This window comes from Hyaena hyaena, unplaced genomic scaffold, assembly GCF_003009895.1.
Source record: "Hyaena hyaena isolate Hyena2069 unplaced genomic scaffold, ASM300989v1 scaffold_67, whole genome shotgun sequence".
Lineage (NCBI taxonomy): Eukaryota > Metazoa > Chordata > Mammalia > Carnivora > Hyaenidae > Hyaena > Hyaena hyaena.
The window spans coordinates 261,993-282,080 of NW_024080699.1; the positions used below are offsets into that span (position 1 = coordinate 261,993).

General features: G+C 44.4%; 1 protein-coding gene across 1 annotated transcript in view; it reads right to left on the reverse strand.

Annotated features, from left to right (window-relative positions):
* KCNK10 (potassium two pore domain channel subfamily K member 10) overlaps positions 1-20,088 on the reverse strand; it is an 80,572-nt gene that overhangs the window by 48,220 nt on the left and 12,264 nt on the right. The window contains exon 3 of the mRNA XM_039232510.1: positions 3,419-3,536. Coding sequence (XP_039088441.1) covers positions 3,419-3,536 — 118 coding nt within the window. The remainder of the gene's footprint in view (positions 1-3,418; positions 3,537-20,088) is intronic.

Sequence of the window (20,088 nt, forward strand, 5' to 3'; positions counted from 1 at the left end):
CTGCCCCAACCAGACAAAAAGTATGACCAACTATGAAGTAATCTCCCCCAAAAGCCATCGCAGCAAAACCACAAAGCAGAAAAGCAAGAAATCAGGAAAGAAACAGTGAGATAACAAGGGAAGATGTAATGTGAGCTAATGGAATTCCGGAAAGAAATATGAAGGGAAAAATATCCCCTAATGGTCACAGAAATGATAATAAAATTGGAAGAGGCACATGGCAGAATAGGCACTGTGAAAAAACAGAAAGGAAGAGAGAAGAGGAACAAAATGGAAACCACATTTTATGAGTTAAAAAGGAGTGGCGGGGGCAGGGCTGGTGATGTGTGTCTGGGTGGCTCAGTCAGTTGAGCATCCAACATAGGCTCAGGTCATGCTCTTGTGGTTCACGAGTTCAAGTCCCACATCAGGCTCTATGCTTGACAGCTCAGAGCCTTGGAGGCTGCTTCAGATTCTGTATCTCTCCCTCTCTCTCTCTCTTTCTCCCTGCCCCTCTGCTGCTTGCTCTCTCTCTCTCAAAAATAAAAACATTTTTTAAAAAAGTTTTAAAAGGAGTAGATGAAAAATGATAGACATAGAAGACAAGCAAAGAAATGACAATATATATATAGACAGAATTCCCAAAACCAGAACCAAAACCACATGGCAGAGGACACGTGTAAAGATGACAATCAAGGGGCGCCTGGGTGGATCAGTCGGTTAAGTGTCTGACTTCGGTTCAGGTCATGATCTCACGGTTTGTGGGTTCGAGCCCTGCATCGGGCTCTGTGCTGACAGCTAGCTCAGAGCCTGGAGCCTGTTTCAGATTCTGTGTCTCCCTCTCTCTCTGACCCTCCCCTGCTCACTCTGTCTCTCTCTCTCTCAGAAGTAAATAAAACATTTTAAAAAAATTAAAAAAAAAAGATGACAATCAAAAACACTTTCCCAAAATAAAAGGGACAAAACCTACTAGTATCAGATGAAAGAGAAACAGCCCTTGTGTAGCCAAGCAAAAAGATAAAATCACTTATAAAAGGGGGAACAATTGGACTGGCGTCGGGTTTCTCCCTAGGAACACAGACATCAGAAAAGAATGGATTATCACCCATATGACCCTTAAAAAAGAAAATGTGAGTCACAGATTTCATTTCCAGTCACACTGCCCTTGAGGGTAAGGCTACCATTTTAAGCAACGCAAGGATTCAGGGAATATTTGCTCCTATGAGCCATTCTTTTTTTTTTTTTTTTTAATGTTTGTTTATTTTTGAGAGAGAGAGAGTGCCAGCAGGGGAGGGGAAGAGAGAGAGGGAGACACAGAAACCTAAGCAGGCTCCAGACTCTAAGCTGTCAGCACAGAGCTCGACATGGGGCTTGAACCCACGAACTGCGAGATCGTGACCTGAGCCGAAGTCTGGCACTTAACCAACTGAGCCACCCAGGCGCCCCTGCCACAAGCCATTCTTAAGGCAACTAATTTAAGATGAGTTTGAACCGAGCGAGTGGTGATGAGCAAAGCCACAGCAGAAGCACTAGGGCTGAACATTCACAATAACTAACTGTGGAACCAGGACTAAACCACGTGTGAGTATCAGGTAACAGAAGAGAATGTAAATCATACACCCTGACGTTATAGACTGATGCGGTGAGCAATACTCAACAGCCCAAGTGCGAAAGAAGTTGAGACACTGAGTAAGTTCACTGACTGCATTATATGTCACAGCTGAGAGCCAAGAGTTATTCGATGTGGGCAAATCATCAAATAGAAGCATAAGCATATTTAATGTAAAAGTAAACATGAAAAGGATGTCATCAACTAAAATTGTGTGAGAGGAGAGATGTCTTCACCTATGATAGGGACCTAACAAATACAGCTTACAGAAGCGAATACTAAGTTTATTATATATGGATGTAATTATAAAGTGAACCTGTGACACAAACACATAAAACTCCCCAAGAATCAGAAACAAGACACCCACAAATATGAGACAAAAATCGGTGCAGGGAAGAGGTAATGGTAGCTCACCATCGGAGCAGTTATAAAGAGCATTTACCTGGTCAAAATAAGGCAGACCTCCATTGTTGATCTAATTAAGCCATATTGGGAAGATAGGCGGATGGGAAGATAGGGGGACGGGAAGATGGGGGATGGGAAGATAGGGGGATGGGAAGATGGGGGATGGGAAGATAGGGAGACGGGAAGATGGAGGATGGGAAGATAGGGGGATGGGAAGAGAGCCCCTCTACAGACGGGCAGAGGGCAAGAAAGAGAACTACAGGGAACTGTGGTCCCTGAAACCACAGACAGTGTCAAACTCTATACAAATTGTTTCTTCCTATACATGCATACCTATATTATTAAAGTTTATACATCAGGCACAGTAAGAGACAACTAATAATGAAATACAGCAATTATGACAATACATTGTGATAAAAGTTATGTGAATGGTCTCTCAAAATATCCCACTGTTCTGTACTCGCCCTTCTCCTTCCTGGGATGATATAAGGTGATAAAATGCCTACACGAGGAAATAAAGTGAGCTGAATGACATAGGCATTGTGATGTACCGTGAGGCCACTATTGACCTTCTGATGATGCGTCAGAGGGAAGATCATCTGTTTCTAGACCTCAGTGGACCAACAGTAAATGAAACCATAGAAAGCAAAGCCATGGATGGGAGACCACTCTAATTCCTCACCTTTCACAGCTGGAGGTCAAGGTATAATCTCTAAAACTGAAAATTCTGGAAGTGGCAATGCAAGCATCATATTTAAAGACAAGAAAATGAATATCGAAATAATCAAAAGACAGGAGAGCGGTTGCCCCAGGGGCCAGGAGGCAAGGCAGAGGGGCAGCAACGGTTGTGCTTCGTAACAAACTTTGTAGAACTTTTGGATTCTTTCATTAACAACCTTAGGAATAAAAGGTACAATTTTTTTTTCTTTTTAAAATTTATTTCTAGGAGAGAGAGAGAGACAGCATGAGCAGGGGAGGGTCAGAGAGAGACGGAGTGACAGACTCTGAAACAGGCTCCAGGCTCTGAGCTGGCAGTCAGCACAGAGCCCGACGCGGGGCTCGAACCCAGGAACCGCGAGATCATGACCTAAGCGAAAGTCGGACGCTTAACTGACTAAGCCACCCAGGCGCCCTAAAGGTACAATTTTTGAAAAGGAGTTTGAGCTCAACTGATCAATCCCTATTTTGATTTCCCACTCTGATCATTTCATCAGGTCCTTTTAAACTAAAGGCTCTATAGCCTCTTGTTTTGAAACATGAAATTCCTTAGTCTGCTTTGCCTTTTTTTGAAAGCTACTACAACTACTGCATTTATTCATAAGCCTCCTTTGAACCTCAAGCTGCCAGGATTCGAGGACTAAACGTTGACCAAGTGCCATTTCTCGGGGCCCCCACAGGAAGAGATATCAGCAAAGGAATGAATACCTATGGTGGTGATGACAGTTCCAGCAAAGAAAAAGGCACTTCCAAGGTCCCAGTGACTGCTGTTGTTGGAAGAGTTTCCTATTGGACTTACTCCTGCATTGTCAGCGTCAAGGGCATGCTGCAAAGAAAGCGAGAAAGCACGAGATTCAGTTAAAATGCTTTAAAAAAAAAAAAACCCAAAGCTCTCAAATTCTTCCCCTGCTCAAGAAACTGCAGTAATCTAAAGGGGACCGGTTACATGTGGGTACAGACATAACATGGGATACTAAACACCCACTTATTGAAATTAGAAAATTAATTTTGGGCGGGGGAAAAAAGGATATATAGTATGGTGCCATTTATATAAAATTTGCAGCACAGGATTTAAGTAATCTAGGCACGGGTTATGCACAATGCATACATATCATTGTGCATATACATAGAAAGATGTCTAGAAGGATTGTCACCCAAAATGTCATTCCTGGAAGGCAGGATTTCAGTTTCTGTTCACTCTTCCCGTCTCTGTTTTATTACAATGTTTTACACTGAGCTTGCTTCAGGATGCCAGAAGGTGAGAGCTTGGGCTCCGGGTCAGACCAGCATGGCTCTGCCCATTATGAACTTCAGAATCGTGGACAAGTTATTTTAACCTCTGTAAATCCAAATGTCCTCATTTGCAAACTAAGGATAATAATACTTTTCCCTACAGAGTTTTCAGGATTAAATGAGATGGTTCATGTAATACACTCAGCCCAGCCCCCCAGCACCGAGTCAGGGGTTAAGAAACAGCAGCCAATTTCCCACGTGTCATTTGACAATTCCCCTACCCCATCCCTACACACCACACACACACACACACACACACACAGCTCCTTTTTAAATCCACGACTCCTCTTGGCTGGCTACAGGATTTGGAATTCCACACACTTAAATTCACAATAAATCGGCTACATTGGTGATCCAACCTCATCTCACAGTACTAGAAAAGCCTCCGACCTGAGGCAGGACACTCCATGAGTCATACCCTTCTACCTCTGGGCCTTTGCTTACGCCCTCCTCCAATCGTGCCTACCCTACAGGGTCCAATCCAGCCCCTATTTCTTCCAGAAGGCTCCATCCAGGCTCCATCCAGATACCACAGCCCCACAGATAACCCCTTCCTGGGGCTCAGGCTTCTGTGCCACGTATATTTAATTGGCTTTGGATCACACCTCCCCTGCTGACTCTCAGCGTGTGTAGAACGGGGTGGAAAATACTCCAACAGTCCCTCCTGAGCTGGCCTCGGCCAATCCCTTTCAGGCCAGGGGAAAGTGTGGGAAGCACCTTCGGGCAGGTGAGCTGGGGTGAGGAGGTGGAGCCTTCAGAGGCGGGTGACAGACATCTGAGCTCCTTCTGGAACAACAAACAGGGACACCGTTCCGTGGACCAAGTTGGAATAACCCCATGTGGTGATAACAGGACACAATTAAATCCTGAAATGGGATTATATTTATCCTAAATAATGCCCGTTGAGCTTTGTGAAGAGAGGCAGGCGGTGTTTGCCACAAATGTGACTGATTGAAAACATGAATCAGTCCTTACATTCTGCCTTCCTTAATGTGAGGTGTTTCAGACTCCTGAGGCCAGGCATCAGCAACCTCTTTCTATAAAGGGCCAGATAGTAAATATTTTAGGCTTTGTGGGCCATATGGTTTCCGTTGCATACTTTTCTTTTCCTTTTACAATACTTAAAAGATGCAAAACCCTTTCTTTCCTCACGGGTTCTACAAAAACAGGCTTCGGGCTAGATTGGGCAGAGACCCCTACACAACTGACTAGATAGCAGGGGAAAAAATCTCTCTCACTCAAGATTATTCTTTCCTGCCCCTAAGAACATGGGCTATCACACTGGATGCTGTTTCTGGCACCCGGCCGTGCGGGACGTGTACAGGCTGTCTCATCAATGTCTAAGCAACCTAATTGACAACTATCACTTATTCAGCAGAGGCTAGGCTCTGCTCTGCTCTAGAGGAAGACATATGGCCCGTCTTTTCTGCTGGTGAAAGATCCATTTTCACTGTGCTGTGCGAATGCCGTCCAGCCAAACCTCAGGCCTTAACTAGGGTTTATGTCCTCATTACCTTTTCAGCTCTTTCGATCTACCTGCAAGTCACACCTCAGGCACAGCTCTAGGCCTCTGCCACTTAGGTGGGCTCAGAACACACCATCGATGCCTAATATTTCCAACATCTATGAATTTGCAGAGAGAACTGGGTTCGATCAAGACTCACTGTGCTGAGAAACACACATAAATGTCACAAGCTGCATATTAAAGTACGGATTCGTGGCAAAGACGAGGGGGATGATTATTTGTTTCATCAAAAAATCCAGAGTAAGATTCCTTTTCAAGTCTCATTTTTTTTGAATTATGCAACTGATAAATATTTAATGTTTACATATGTAGCCCTCAAGGAAAGCATTTGTCGGCTGAAAGGGAAGGAAACCAATATTTGTTGAGTTCGTGCATTCAGCCAAGTGCTTCAGAAGTGTTACTCCATTTTATCCTTCCTGAAGCTTGGATGTTATCCAATTTTACCATTTCTACAGCTTGCAAGAAAGTAACATTATCCTCACATTAGAAATAGGGATCCAGGCTCAGGGAAGGTAAGTAACTTGTCCCAGGTCACACAGCCAGGAAGTGAAGCCAGAATTCAAATCTGGACCTGGCCTTTTCCTCCACAGATGGCTGTCTTCTCTCCTCACCTCCAGGCTCACCTCCAGATAGCAGTGAGGCTGAAGACTGCCACTGCCCAAGGATTCAGGCAGAAGGACCTCTTAAGGGTGGTTTTTAATTAGACTATATCCTTAAACACATAACTGCAGGCACCAAACTTCATTTGGCTCTTGGCATCAGTGAGATCTTAACTGCTCTGCATTTAAAATAAAATTTAAAAATAAATAAACATGGGGATGGGTTGACTCTATACCCTGAGAGGGAAAGGACATAGCAAAGAGGGCACAAGCCCTCAAAAAGCAGGAAGCCAAGAAGAAAAGGTGAGAATGGAGTGTCAATTGATGGCGGAGAAGCTGAGCCTCAGCCACAGCAAAGCCAGGGCCTTTGAAGAGCAGGGCCATCCAGTATGTAACTTTAACTTTGTTTATATATGTGATGTAAACTGCTTCCTGGTTTTCCCAAAGTGGGCTACATAAGCAGGTACCTTAAAGAAGTGTTTTTGCAGAAATTAAATATAAAGGGTTGTTACAGGCATGGTGGGGCCCAAACAAGATTTGGAACCAGAACAAGGAGACAAAAGAAGCTCTCCAACAAGTCCCCAGGCCCTTGGTGAGGCTTTGGACAGTCCCCAGTCCTGGCAGTAAGGTTTGATTACTCCTAGATCTGGTGGCAGAGACTCTCCAGGAAACCACCAGAATTAAAACGCATTGGCAAACGTGCTCTACATACACACAGAGAGAAAACCCAGTATAAACAGACTGCTATCACTGGAATTAATAGCATCATTTTTAACTCAATAAGAATTTTCTGATTGAGAGCAGAGTTCTAACTTTATTAATTTTTTAAAGTATTTTCTAATGATCAGAACTGTTTGAATTCAAGTAAAACGTTTTAAAATTAAGTGTGCTTGTTTTCATGGGGTTTTTTTCTCTGCATTCTGGCTATAAAAGGGAAGCTAAGCCAGCCCATTAGAAATGTCTGGGCACATAGATAAAGAAATCATACATCTGAGCTCTGTACTGTTTCACTTAAAAGATCGGGTATAGGGTAGAGTTGTCACCAAGAGAAGCATCACATTAGGCCATAATCTCAGACCCAATGCACACCGTGTGTTCACTTACAGGTTCAACCACTATCAACTTCAGAGAGGTCTTATAAGGATTAAAAAAAAAATATGCTAGATGTGATGTGAGAGCTTCAAGCCTCAGGGAAAGGGTACTCTAGATAAGAGGGTATTACTTTAAAATTTAATTCCACTCCTTCTTGAATTTCCTTCTTAGCCTCTAAGTTGCAATTTCCAGCACCCACCCAACTACCCAGCAAACGACTCAGGGGTGAATGCTCACGTCAATAATAAATGAACAAACCAAAGTAATAAATTTAGGCCCATGCAACTTACTTCTTCTACTGTAAAGGCAGACAAATGTAAGAAAGTAACCCAACAAAAAGAAATATAATGATGACTTTAAAAAACGAAGAAGGTGAGGAGCTAACTTGCATGGGGGCAAGATCCAAAAAAAGTAGAATCGTGGTTGCCAGGGGTTGGGATAGGGAGAATGGGGAGATGTTGGTCAAAGAGTACAAACTTTCAGGAACAAGATGGAGAAGTTCTGGGGGCCTAACGCAGGGTGTGGTGATCACAGCTGGTGATAATGCATTACATGCCTGAAAGTTGCTAAGAGAGATCTTAACTACTATTTCCACAAAAAAAGAAGTGCTTAATTATGTGACACAATGAAGGTATAACCTAATTCCACAGTACTAATCATTTTGCAATATACAAATGTATCAAACCAATATATCGTACACCTTAAACTTACACTTTATATGTCAATCATATCTCAATAAACCTGGAGAGCAAGTAAATAAAGGTCTGTCCCTCCCCAATTCTTCCACCCCCACCCCCTACCCTCATGCATTAGGACCACCTGAAAGGTATAACAGAGAAACCACAGCCACTCTGCTTTTTTTTTTTAATGTTTTGTTTTTTTTTCTAGGAGAGAGACAGAGAGAAAGCGTGAGCAGGGGAGGGTCAGAGAGAGGGGGAGTCACAGACTCTGAAACAGGCTCCAGGCTCTGAGCTGGCAGTCAGCACAGAGCCCGACGCGGGGCTCGAACCCACGAACCACGAGATCATGACCCACGCGAAAGTCGGACGCTTAACCGACTAAGCCACCCAGGCACCCCAACCACAGCCACTCTGAAAGTGAGGCAGGGGGTTCTGAGGTTGATATCAAGGGAGGAGGTAAAGCTAGCCCTTGGAGCCCCCTCTCCCCCAGCAAGTACCCCCACCAGCTTTCCCGCGGTGCTGTAACCCATAAGACAATGCTGGGCTGCACATATCACTGTTCTGGAAGGTGCAAGATACCTTCACAAGTGTTAGCACTACAGTGGAGTGAATGATGACCCACAGGAGACCACTAACTGTCTGTGGCTTTTCTCCTATGATCTGTGTACTCGGTGAGATAATCTGTTTCTCTGTTTCCTTATGTGGCACCAAAAAGGAAAACAAACCAAGGCGGAGCAATCATCACTCAGCCTGTCTGAGACTCTGGCTGAAGAACACGGCCGATGGGTACCATATGCACAGACACTAATGGCCAGAGAGGTCATCCGACTTATGGTCCAACCCAGGACACTTGCTGAGCAGAGAGGGGCTCTGTTAATAATCATGGTGGGACCATAAGACAGACCGAATGCAGGACCTGTGGTCACTTGACTAATAGCTTATACCATGTGGACAAAAGGAAAGGGCCTAGTCTGAGAACCCAAAAGTGGTTCTGTGTCTACAACATTCTTAGTTCGGGCAGGGCACAGTCAGCAAGGGGATCTATGAAGTGGATATTTAGCCAGAGGCTGCGGCCGGAGGGGGCGGTGGGTATGAAAAGTGACTTCATAAATGTATTACAAGGGAGCACACTTTCAGCCATTAATGGACAGAAGGAAAGCCACAAACCCCGTGAGACAGAGAAAGGCAATTGACAAAACACATTCATTTTGACTCAAAACTGCCCCTAATGATTCAAAACCCCAACAACAGGGCAGCGCCCCCCCTCTGCGTTCTTGCACATCTGTGGCGGAAGGGCGTCAGGTAGGAAATGGAAGAAGGATATTAATTTGTTCACCACAGTTGCTTTTTATTTCTCCTGCTTCAGAAGCAGTTCTCATAAAAATATTTCCCAGCAGCAAAAGTGAATATGCTGGTGTGATGAGAGAGGCAGTTTTACATCCAAGGGCAAGGCCACATCACAAGATTTCAAACAGTAGGAGGGTATCAGAGAGGAGGTCTGGAGCCACCCCCCAGCAAGGCACTTCGATGTCTGATTCCAAGAAGTCTTTGCTTGAGTACAGAGGTGGAGAGTATGACCACCATCAGCTCTTATACTCACAACAGAGCAAATCTGTGCATCAAGTGGCAAATGTTCAGCCTGTATACATTACTCAGCTTCACTGAGCCTCATTTTCCTCATCTATCAAATGAGGGTCCTTTCCCTGTCAGTATTGTTTTTAAATATAATTTATTATCATGTTGGCTAACCTACAGTGTATACAGTGTGCTCTTGGTCTTTGGGGTAGATTCCCATGATTCATTACTTACATAGAACACCCAGTGCTCATCCCAACAAGTGCCCTCCTCAATGCCCATCACCCATTTTCCCCTCTCCCCTGCCCCCCCATCATCCCTCAGTTTGTTCTTTGTATTTAAGAGTCTCTTCGGGCGCTTGGGTGGCTCAGTTGGTTAAGCGTCTGACTTCGGCTCAGGTCATGATCTCACGGTTCGTGGGTTCGAGCCCCACGTCGGGCTCTGTGCTGATAGCTAGCTCAGAGCCTGGAGCTGGCTTCTGATTCTGTGTCTCCCTCTCTCTCTGACCCTCCCCTGCTCACTCTGCCTCTCTCTCAGAAACTAAATAAATAAATAAGAGTCTCTTATGGTTTGCCTCCCTCCCTCTCTGTTTGAAACTATTATTTCCCCTTCCCTTCCCCCATGGTCTTAAGTTTCTCAAGTTCCACATATGAATGAAAATATATGATATCTGTCTTTCTCTGACTGACTTACTTCTTTTAGCATAATACCTTCCAGTTCCATCCATGTTACTACAAATGGCACAATTTCATTCTTTCTCATTGCCAAGTAGAATTCCATTATCTATATAAACCACATCTTCTTTATCCATTCATCAGTCGATCAACATTTAGGCTCTTTCCATAATTTGGCTATGACTAATCTTTGACAAAGCAGGAAAGAGTATCCAATGGAAAAAAAGACAGTCTCTTTAGCAAATAGTGTTGGGAGAACTGGACAGCAATGTGCAGAAAAATGAAACTAGACCACTTTCGTACACCATACACAAAAATAAACTCAAAATAGATTAAAGACCTAAGTGTGAGACAGGAAACCATCAAAACCCTAGGGGAGAAAACAGGCAACAACCTCTTTGACCTCAGCTGCAGCAATTTCTTGCTCAACACGTCTCCAAAGACAAGGGAATTAAAAGCAAAAATGAACTATTGGGACCTCATCAAGATAAAAAGCATCTGCACAGCAAAGGAAACAATCAACAAAACTAAAAGGCAACCAACAGAATGGGAAAAGATATTTGCAAATGACATATTGAATAAAGAGTTAGTATTCAAAATCTATAAACTTAACTCAACACCCATAAAACAAAAAATCCAGTGAAGAAGTGGGCAGAAGACATGAATAGACACTTTTCCAAAGAAGACATCCAGATGGCCAATAGACACATGAAAAGATGCTCAACATCACTCATCATCAGGAAAATACAAATGAAGAGCACACTGAGATACCACCTTACACCAGTCAGAGTGGCTAAAATTAATAGCTCAGGAAACATCAGATGCTGGTGAGGATGTGAAGAAATGGAAACTCTCTTGCACTGTTGGTGGGAATGCAAACTGGTGCAGCCACTCTGGAAAACAGTGTGGATGTTCCTGAAAAAATTAAAAATAGAGCTACCCTATGACCCAGCAATTGCCCTACTAGGAATTTATCCAAAGGATACAGGAATGCTGATGCATAGGGGTACATGTACCCCAATGTTTATAGCAGTGCTTTCGACAATAGCCAAATTATGGAAAGAGGAGTCTTTTTTAATGTATGGAAACTTTGAATGGTGTGCCTTGTCATTTTGTATATAATAACACTAATAATAGCAGAAATCCTTTCTGAGTACATACTAGTACACAGAGTGACTCAGTTAACTGTCATGATGATACTGTGAGACAGGCATCACTACCTTCATGTGGGATACATGAGATTTAGAGGAGTGAAGTACCTTGACCATGGTCCTACATCTAGGGCACAGCAAAACGAGCAAGCGGCTGCTATTAGAATTGTCGACAGGAGGGGCAACTGGGTGGTTCAGGTGGTTAAGCATCTGACTTTGGCTCATGATCTCATGGTTCGTGAGTTCGAGCCCCACTTTGGGCTCTGTGCTGACAGATCAGAGCGTGGAGCCTGCTTTGGATTCTGTGTTTCCCCCTCTCAGCTCCTCCCTCACTCACACTCTATCTCTCAAAAATAACCTTAAAAAAAAATTTAAGAATTGTCAACAGAATTGCTTCCTAAATGCTAGAAAGTTTCTCCCCATGCTGGACTCTCTTGGCCCAGCTCCCTGCCTTGCAGACAGCAGGCTGGACCCACCAAGGCAGGGGTCCCTAAGCATCTACGAGAGGTGGATGGAGAAGCAAAAGAGGACTCATATGCATGTGCCTTCCCCTCCCACCCGGTGGATGGCCATCCCACAGCCATACCACCTCAGCATGTTTCATAAAGAGATGTATGCAAAAACTTTTGTTGTCCAGGCCATAAAAATAAAAGGAGAGAGGCACCTTCTGTCCCTTGTCAAATATTATGACAATGTTTATTTCCCTGCCATCCTAAATATCCATTTATGTGCAAACACCAGCCTTTCCTCGAGTCCTCAACAGCAGGCTTTCATCAAGACTTTATAGCCTGGTTATAAAACTAAAGTGAAGGCCACCTGCAGAATGGAGAGACCAGTGGAGAATCTGTTTAGAGAATAAAAGAGCAAATCTGAAGGAGCTGTACTGTACACCCAGAGCCTATGGTCTTAGACAAGTAACTTTTCTTGCTACCACTACTTAATTCTTTGGTGGGGGTAATGTTCTAAAACTCAGTTCATTAGGAGAATGTTTGACGTATGCCCCATTCTCTCTGCACTTGAGATCATTCCTATCAAACATGGGTCTATCCACAATTTCAGAGGTGCGAAGGGGGAATTTATTGGGCTATAGAAGGAACTCCAGGAATTCTAATTCACTGCAATGTGAGCTAAATCAAAGATTATTATTCCTTCCATTGCTATGGCATTCATGAGACCCTGACATTCAAGAGATGATTCATGACATCATGAAAGAGAGATGCTTCTGCTATCTCATTTTCATTGTAGCTATTGACTTAGACTCTTCCTTGTTCTTGAGTGTTCAATATGAATCCCAAATTAATACTTCATTTCCTGTGCCCCTGTAGACAATGTGTCAGCACCTACGACCAGCACCAATGTCTAATGAGCATGATTTGATCTGGGAACAAGAAGGAAGTGGAGACAGTCCCTGAGACTTTGAAGAAAGCTCTAGAATACTCATAAAAATAATCATAGTAGTCAGCATTTGAAATGCACCTTCTTCTCTTACTCAACGCTCACAAAAACCCTGTTATAAGAAGTCATGTTATTAACCCCATTTTATAAATGAGACAAGAGAAAAGAGAAGTAAGTTGGCCACAGTTGTAGCAGTTAGTCAGTGGCAGAGCTGGGACTGGTTAAAGGTACACTCCTTCAACTATGCCTTCTCCTGTCTCCCATAGACAGCTCTCCATCCTGCATGCAAACATTTTTCTAAAGCTCATCTGTTATGTCACTTTCTTCCACATGAAATAGGCTAATATAGAGAAGAATTTGTGATCTGGGCCTCATTTATCAAAAAAGGAAAGGTTAACTCCTCACTCACTCCATAAAGTCAACCTGCATCAGCAAGCTTGCCATCTCTTCTGTCCACTGAGAAGGAAAGGAATTTCCTTGCTCTCAACAGACACTAAGAAGCTACTCTAAAAACACAGACCTGAATGACAACTCATGTACTTTGGTTTTAAATAGACTACATTGACCCAGCCTCAACACCTTTATGTGAAGACACAAAGCCATGTCTCCCCAGAGTGCAACCAACAAGTAAACATGACACTCTGCCATCCTCACAGGTGAATGAAGGTCCCACAGGTTGAGACAGAGACTCATGCTCTGTGAATAAGGGCTTGAGTGTTTTTTTATCTTCCAACACTGGACATACTGGACCCCAACTAACTACCAAGCCAAGTTGGTCTCCCTGACCATTAGTAGAACACTATGGTTAAAAACCACAGACTCTGCAGGTGCCTGGGTGGCTTAGTTGGTTAAGTCTCTGACTTTGGCTCAAGTCATGATCTTGTAGTCTGTGGGTTCAAGCCCCACGTCGGGCTCTGTGCTGACAGCTCAGAGCCTGGAGCCTGCTTCGAATTCTGTGTCTCCCTCTCTTTCTGCCCCACTCACACACACCCCCTCTCTCTCTCTTAAAAATAAACACTAAAAAAAAATTTAGGAGTGCCTGGGTGGCTCAGTCAGTTAAGCGTCCAACTTCAGCTCAGGTCATGATCTCATGGTTCGTGGGTTCAAGCCCTGCATCAGGCTCTGTGCTGACAGCTCAGAGCCTGGAACCTGTCTTCAGATTCTCTTTCTGCCCCACTCACACACACTCCCTCTCTCTCTCTTAAAAATAAACACTAAAAAAAAATTTAGGAGTGCCTGGGTGGCTCAGTCAGTTAAGCGTCCAACTTCAGCTCAGGTCATGTTCTCATGGTTCGTGGGTTCAAGCCCTGCATCAGGCTCTGTGCTGACAGCTCAGAGCCTGGAACCTGTCTTCAGATTCTGTATCTCCCTCTCTCTCTGACCCTCCCCTGCTCCCTCTCTGTCTCTCTCTCTCTCTCAAAAATAAATAAAACATAAAAAATAAATTAAAAAAAAAATTTTAAGGCACAGATTCTGAGGCCAGACACCCCATCTCCAGATCCCAGTTCTCCCTCTCAGTCAAACATGGGCAAGTTACTTAACTCCTCCTTCAGTACCTTACCCCCACCTCAAAGGATCATGTCAACAGTAAATGATAAAGTATTTAGAGCAGTACCTGGCCTCAGTAAACATCATGCAAGTGTCAGCTAGTGATACAATTAATATCAGATTGGAAGCTTCTGGTGGACAAGGGATAGGCATCTTGCATCTTCTGTTATTTTTTTTCCCAAGACTCCGCAAGAGTCTAAAACAGCACCTGCTTCATGACAAGCATTCAGTAAATATTAATTATCTGAATGAACATGTCTGATTATAAATAATGAAAATAATTATATGAGCCACATACCATCAAAATCTCGTTAAATAAGTTTTTCACTTCATTTAAATGAAGTTTCTGGGTTTTTGTTCTATTTTTATGGGAGGTTTTTTTTTTTTGGAAACACGATCCTCATTTGCAAATTCATTTTTCCAGCGGCATGCCAATTTCCATTAGCTCTTTAATTTCTGGCTTAAAAGCTTTAGGACTTCACTAAACAATGATGGAATCACAACCTCAGGGCTGAGAACAATAATAATAATGAAGTGGAGGCCTGTAGAGACAGGCCAGGGGCTGCAGACCCAATCCTGCACGCACTGAACAATCTTCCGTATGACTGCCTCGCTGGTGAAAGGGCAGTGCCTGTGACTTCAGGACACCAGCCAGGAGGAGTCGCTTCAGTTTGTCAGGGCTGTGTCCTTGGGTACAAAGGACTCAAACCTGCACTCAACAGAAGTCTGCTGCTGCCTCATCCTCGGCCTAAACCTCTTGCCCAAAAGGCTGCTTGGAAGAAGCAATGGCCCAGGGCGGGGAAGGACAAGGCTTAGCTGGCTCTGCTCTCTGACTCACAGCAAGTATTTCCACAGACTGCTCCATCGGTGTCTCCGGGGCCATGCTTCCCTTAAACCACTGTGTTCCTAGATATGTAAAGCTTTGGAGGCTATGGACGCCAAGGGCATCTGCTCGTGCAGGGAAAAAACACAGACAGATGATTTAAGAGAAGTACTCTTGGCAACAAGACTGAAAAGAAAGGGCTTCTGTTGCCCAGAAACAAATCCTCTGCTCCACTTCTGTGAAGGTTCGAAATGAAGGGCTCTTGGTCTCCAAAACAGATATAAAAAGCGCTATTCACTCATTCCTCAAGCCTTGAGCATCTTCTGTGGGCCAGCTACCTGTGCCAGCAGGGGGGACATAAGGATCAAAGACACAGGCTCAATCTGGAAGACCTTACAGCTGTGGGAAGGAGACGGATGAGAAAAACGATTGAGTCTGTTAAGCGTGGAGGTAAATATGAGTGCTTGATGCTTGCGGCCAAGCAGAGCACCTCCCACCATAGAGGTACATGAAGGCTTCCCCAAGGACTTGAGTTTGGGCACCTCTGAAGGCAAATGATTCAGAAATCTAAAACTAACACTTCGCAGAGTGCCACAGTTGGCATTTCTTAAGCGTGTAGTTAAGTGTGTGAATCAATGAATCAATGAATCAATGAATCAATGATTTAAAACCAGCTCTTGACTACCACTGCTACCCTTTGGATTTACATAAGGGACCAAAATGGCAAAGTACCGATTGATCACACCATGCCACCCTGCTGCCTGAAACACGGCCACAGCTTCCCAGTGCTCTCAGGATAAAGTCCAACATCAAGCCGCATGTGGTTTGGCCCCTGCCTGCTCCCAGCTCAACCTCCTACCAAGCTCCCCTTGCTAACTCCCTTCCAGCCATATATGCTTCTCTTCTCTCAAGTCCTCAGACACCCTGGGCATCCTTCCACCACAGGGCCTTGGCTCGCTGCTGTCTCCTCCTCTCCCCGTGCCCCTGCATCAGATCCCATGCTCACATGCCCCACGGCTCCATTCTTCGCGGTTTTATTTACACTAATTTGTGTGATGACATGCACAAGGTGTGCCTCCCCTACTACCTATCAGTAGGGCAACCATATGATTTATCTTTGAAACCAGGATACTTGTGACAGAGAGAAAGAGACGCTATTAATAGTTATTCCAGAACCATGAAAACTGGGAGGTGTGGTCATCCTAGTTATAAGCTCCAAGACGTCAGGGACTGTGTCCACCTTTTATTCACCATCATGTTCCCAGGACTTAGCACTGGAGCTGGCACACAGCAGGAAATCTGTAAATCTGTTGAATGAATGAGTGAGTGAGTGAATGAATGAATGAATGAGAAATCTAGTAAGGGATTTGGGGCTTGGAAGAAGAACGGAATGGTAAATGTCACAGCCTTGGGAAATGTTCATGGCTCGTGAGAATTAACTAACATCTCCTTGCTTCTGGAGAGAACAGTCTGGCAGCTCCAGATGTCTGGCCCTCCCTTATCTGCATAACAGCAGCTTTGGTGACCACGGCAGCATTAAAGGTCCACGCCCAGAACACGTCACAGTGCCCCGTCCTCTCCTGCAGCTACTTATATCTTAAGTGAAATCATGTCCCACCAAATCATGGTGGAGTCAGGCCCAAAGAGCAGAGCCAGTAAAATGAGTCAGTAGGCCAGAGTACTGAGCAAAGTGTCTTAATACACATGAGGCTCAGTGTCCCCACCAAGGCTCGGGACAAATATGCTGCTCTATATGGCCACGGTAACGCCTCTAAATAGAATAGGAAAGTGGTCCATTGCCTCCTTGTGCCCAGGCCACAGAGACACAGCCCCATCCGTGTTAGCAACCCAAGCCGGCACTCACTGAGCTATTTCTGCGAAGGCGACTTCACACTTCAACAGTAGAAGCGCATTGAGAAATTTGTCAATGAGAAAATTTAGGATTGAAACCCCAAAGGGCATCTTAGGAGCATTCTTCTCTTCCACCTCAGCAGGACGCCAGGATGCACATACTTTAGGGGCTTTCTGGCTCTTCTCTTCCTTCCCAAAGAAATCAATAGCATCAATCACAACAACTACAAGTAACTGAACTATTTGTGTGCTATGCATACGACCCTAACAGGTGGACACTAATACCACTATCTCCGTTTTATAGGCGGGAAGCTGAGGCCCAGGATGACTCCCGTATTTCCCAAGTCATCAGGCCGGGAAGCAGGAAAGAGATTTAACACAGAACTGCAGGGCCGGGGTGCTTAACGTCATGCTCGGCTGCCCACGCAGCCTCTGCTTGAACAAGCGGCGTGTGGAGCACGGAGCAGGCACTCCAGAAATCTCTGCTGAATGGGGAATGAGTCATTTGCAAGTTTCCCGCGTCCAGCTCTCTTAAGCGTGGCCCCTTCTCTGTGTCTCGGCATCTCTAACCGAGATGTTAGAATGTTCTAATATTCTTCTTATAGGTCTTCCTTCCTCCAATTTCTCCTTCCACCAACCCAAAGCCCCCATTGCTAACAGACTTATTTTTCCAACAGCAGATTTTCATCATGTCACTGCCTTGCTTAAATTCTTTAGTGACTCCCCACTTCCCAGGGCAGAAAGCCCAACTCCTCAGCAAGGCTCCCTGGGCACCTCCCAGATCCAGCCCCACTCGCCTCCACAGTCTTATCTACCACCTCTCCCTACACCTCTCAGCTCAAGCCCCAGTGACCGCCTGCAGCTCCCTCAATGGGCCACACATGCCTTTGGGACGCCCTTTACCCGTGGCCTCGGGAATGACCTTCCTCCCACAGTCCATGTTTCTGTTTGAATGTGTGGTGGTTAACAGTCTAGAACACATGGTCAGACCGCCCAGGAGTAAATCCTAGATCTTCTGCTTACTAACCAAGTGACCTTGACCATGCACCTTCGGTGCCTGCTGCCTCTGTTTCCTCATCTATAAACAGGCACAAACGACTATCCTTGTAGAATAGCCATAGGGACTAAAAGAGATAAATAGCCATAAAATCTTCCCTCACCTCTGTTTACCTCACTGGGGCTCCCATTTTTATGTACTTCTAATAGCTCCGCTCTGGCCATCATAAAATGACAAGACAGAACAAATGCTGGCAAGAACGTGAAGAAAGGGGAACCCTCTTGCACGGCTGGTGGGAATGTAAATTGGTGCAGCCGCTCTGGAAAACAGTATGGAGGTTCCTCAAAAACTTAAAAATAGAACTACCATATGATCCAGCAATTCCACTTCTGGGAATACGTCCAAGAAAAACACAAAAACACTAACTTGAAAAAAATACACGCACCCTCATACTCATAGCAGCATTATTTACAGTAGACAAGACCTAGAAACAGCCTAAGTGTCCATCGATAGAGGAACAGATATAGGAGTTGTGGTACATAATACATACAGTGGAATATGAAGAGACCGCATTACGCTAAGTAAAATAAGTCAAACAGAGAAAGACACATACTGCATGATCTCACTTATATGTGGAATCTAAGAAAAAAAAATTATAGAAAAAGAGATCAGAGGCCAAAGGTAGAGGGAGGGGGTTTGGAGGGAGGTGGTAAAAAAGTACCAGCTTCCGATTATAAGATCTATTAAGTAGAGACACCTGGGTGGCTCAGTTGGTTAAGCATCCGACTTCAGCTCAGGTCATGAATTCACAGTTTGTGGGTTCGAGACCCACAACAAGATCTCTGCTGACAGCTCAGAGCCTGAAGCCTGCTTTAGATTCTGTGTCTCCCTCTCTCTCTGCCCCTCTCCCACTGGCACCTCTCTGTCTCTCTCCCTCTCTCTCAAAAGGAAATAAACATTAAAAAAAATAAAAAACGCGTGGCTCTTAAAAAAATAAATACAATACAATACAATACAATAAAAACTTTAAAGAAACAGTATCACTGCCTGAAACTCAAAGCTCCCAGAGCAAAACTACAAGCAGCAGCAGCAGCAGCAGCAGCAGGGATAGCAATCTTTTTTTTTTTTCTGAGCACTCACCACGTGCCAAACACCGTTCAAAGCCTTTCTCAGTGAATTATAGAACTTAATCCTCTCAACACCTCAGGGGTGAGGGATTTTAGGCACATTCTATTGATGATGAAACTGGATCTCAGAGAGGTTAGTAACTTGCTCAAGGTGTATTTTATTCTCATCTTTTCTATCCCCAGCACCTAGCATGTTACCTGATACAACAGGAGTTCAATAGCAACTTAAAGAATGCATGGATGAGGGGTGCCTGGGTGGCTCAGTCTGTTAAGTGTCTTACTTCTGATCAGGTCATGATCTCGCGTTTCGTGAGTTCAAGCCCCGCATCGGGCTCTGTGCTGACAGCTCAGAGCTGTGCTGGAGCCTGCTTTGGATTCTATGTCTCCCTCTCTCTCTGCCCCTCTCCCTAATTTCTCTCCTCATTCTCTTTAAATAAATAAGTACATTTAAAAAAAATCTTGTAGACTCATTGTGGGAGGAAGATCAGGGTCAGACAGACCTCACTTTCAATCCAAGCTTGGCCACTTTAGGGGTTGGAAAGTTACTCAACCTCTTTTAGAATCAGCTTCCTCATCTATAAAATATATGTAATTGTGCCAACTTAAGAGTGTTGTTGGAATGATGAAATGAGATAATGAATATAAGGTACCTAGCTTATGACAGGTGTCTAATAAAGGGTAGTTTTTTAAATTGTTACAAAAATGACGTAAGGATGCATATGTCTGTTCACGTGTGTATGTGCACACACACGCACACATCTCATTTCACAGAGAAACCTTTGAGGCCAAAGCAGGGAATGGTTTTATTTATTTATATTTTTAATGTTCATTCATTTTTGAGAGAGAGAGCAGGAGAGGAGCAGAGAGAGAGGGAGACACAGAATCCTAAGCAGGCTCTGCACTGTCAGCACAGAGCCCAACATGGGGCTTGGACCCATGACACAAGATCATGACATGAGTCCAAGTCAGATGCTCAGCCAGCTGAGCCACCCGGGTGCCCTCAGGGATCGGTTTCAATGGCAGCCCCAGAATCAGAACCTCCACAACC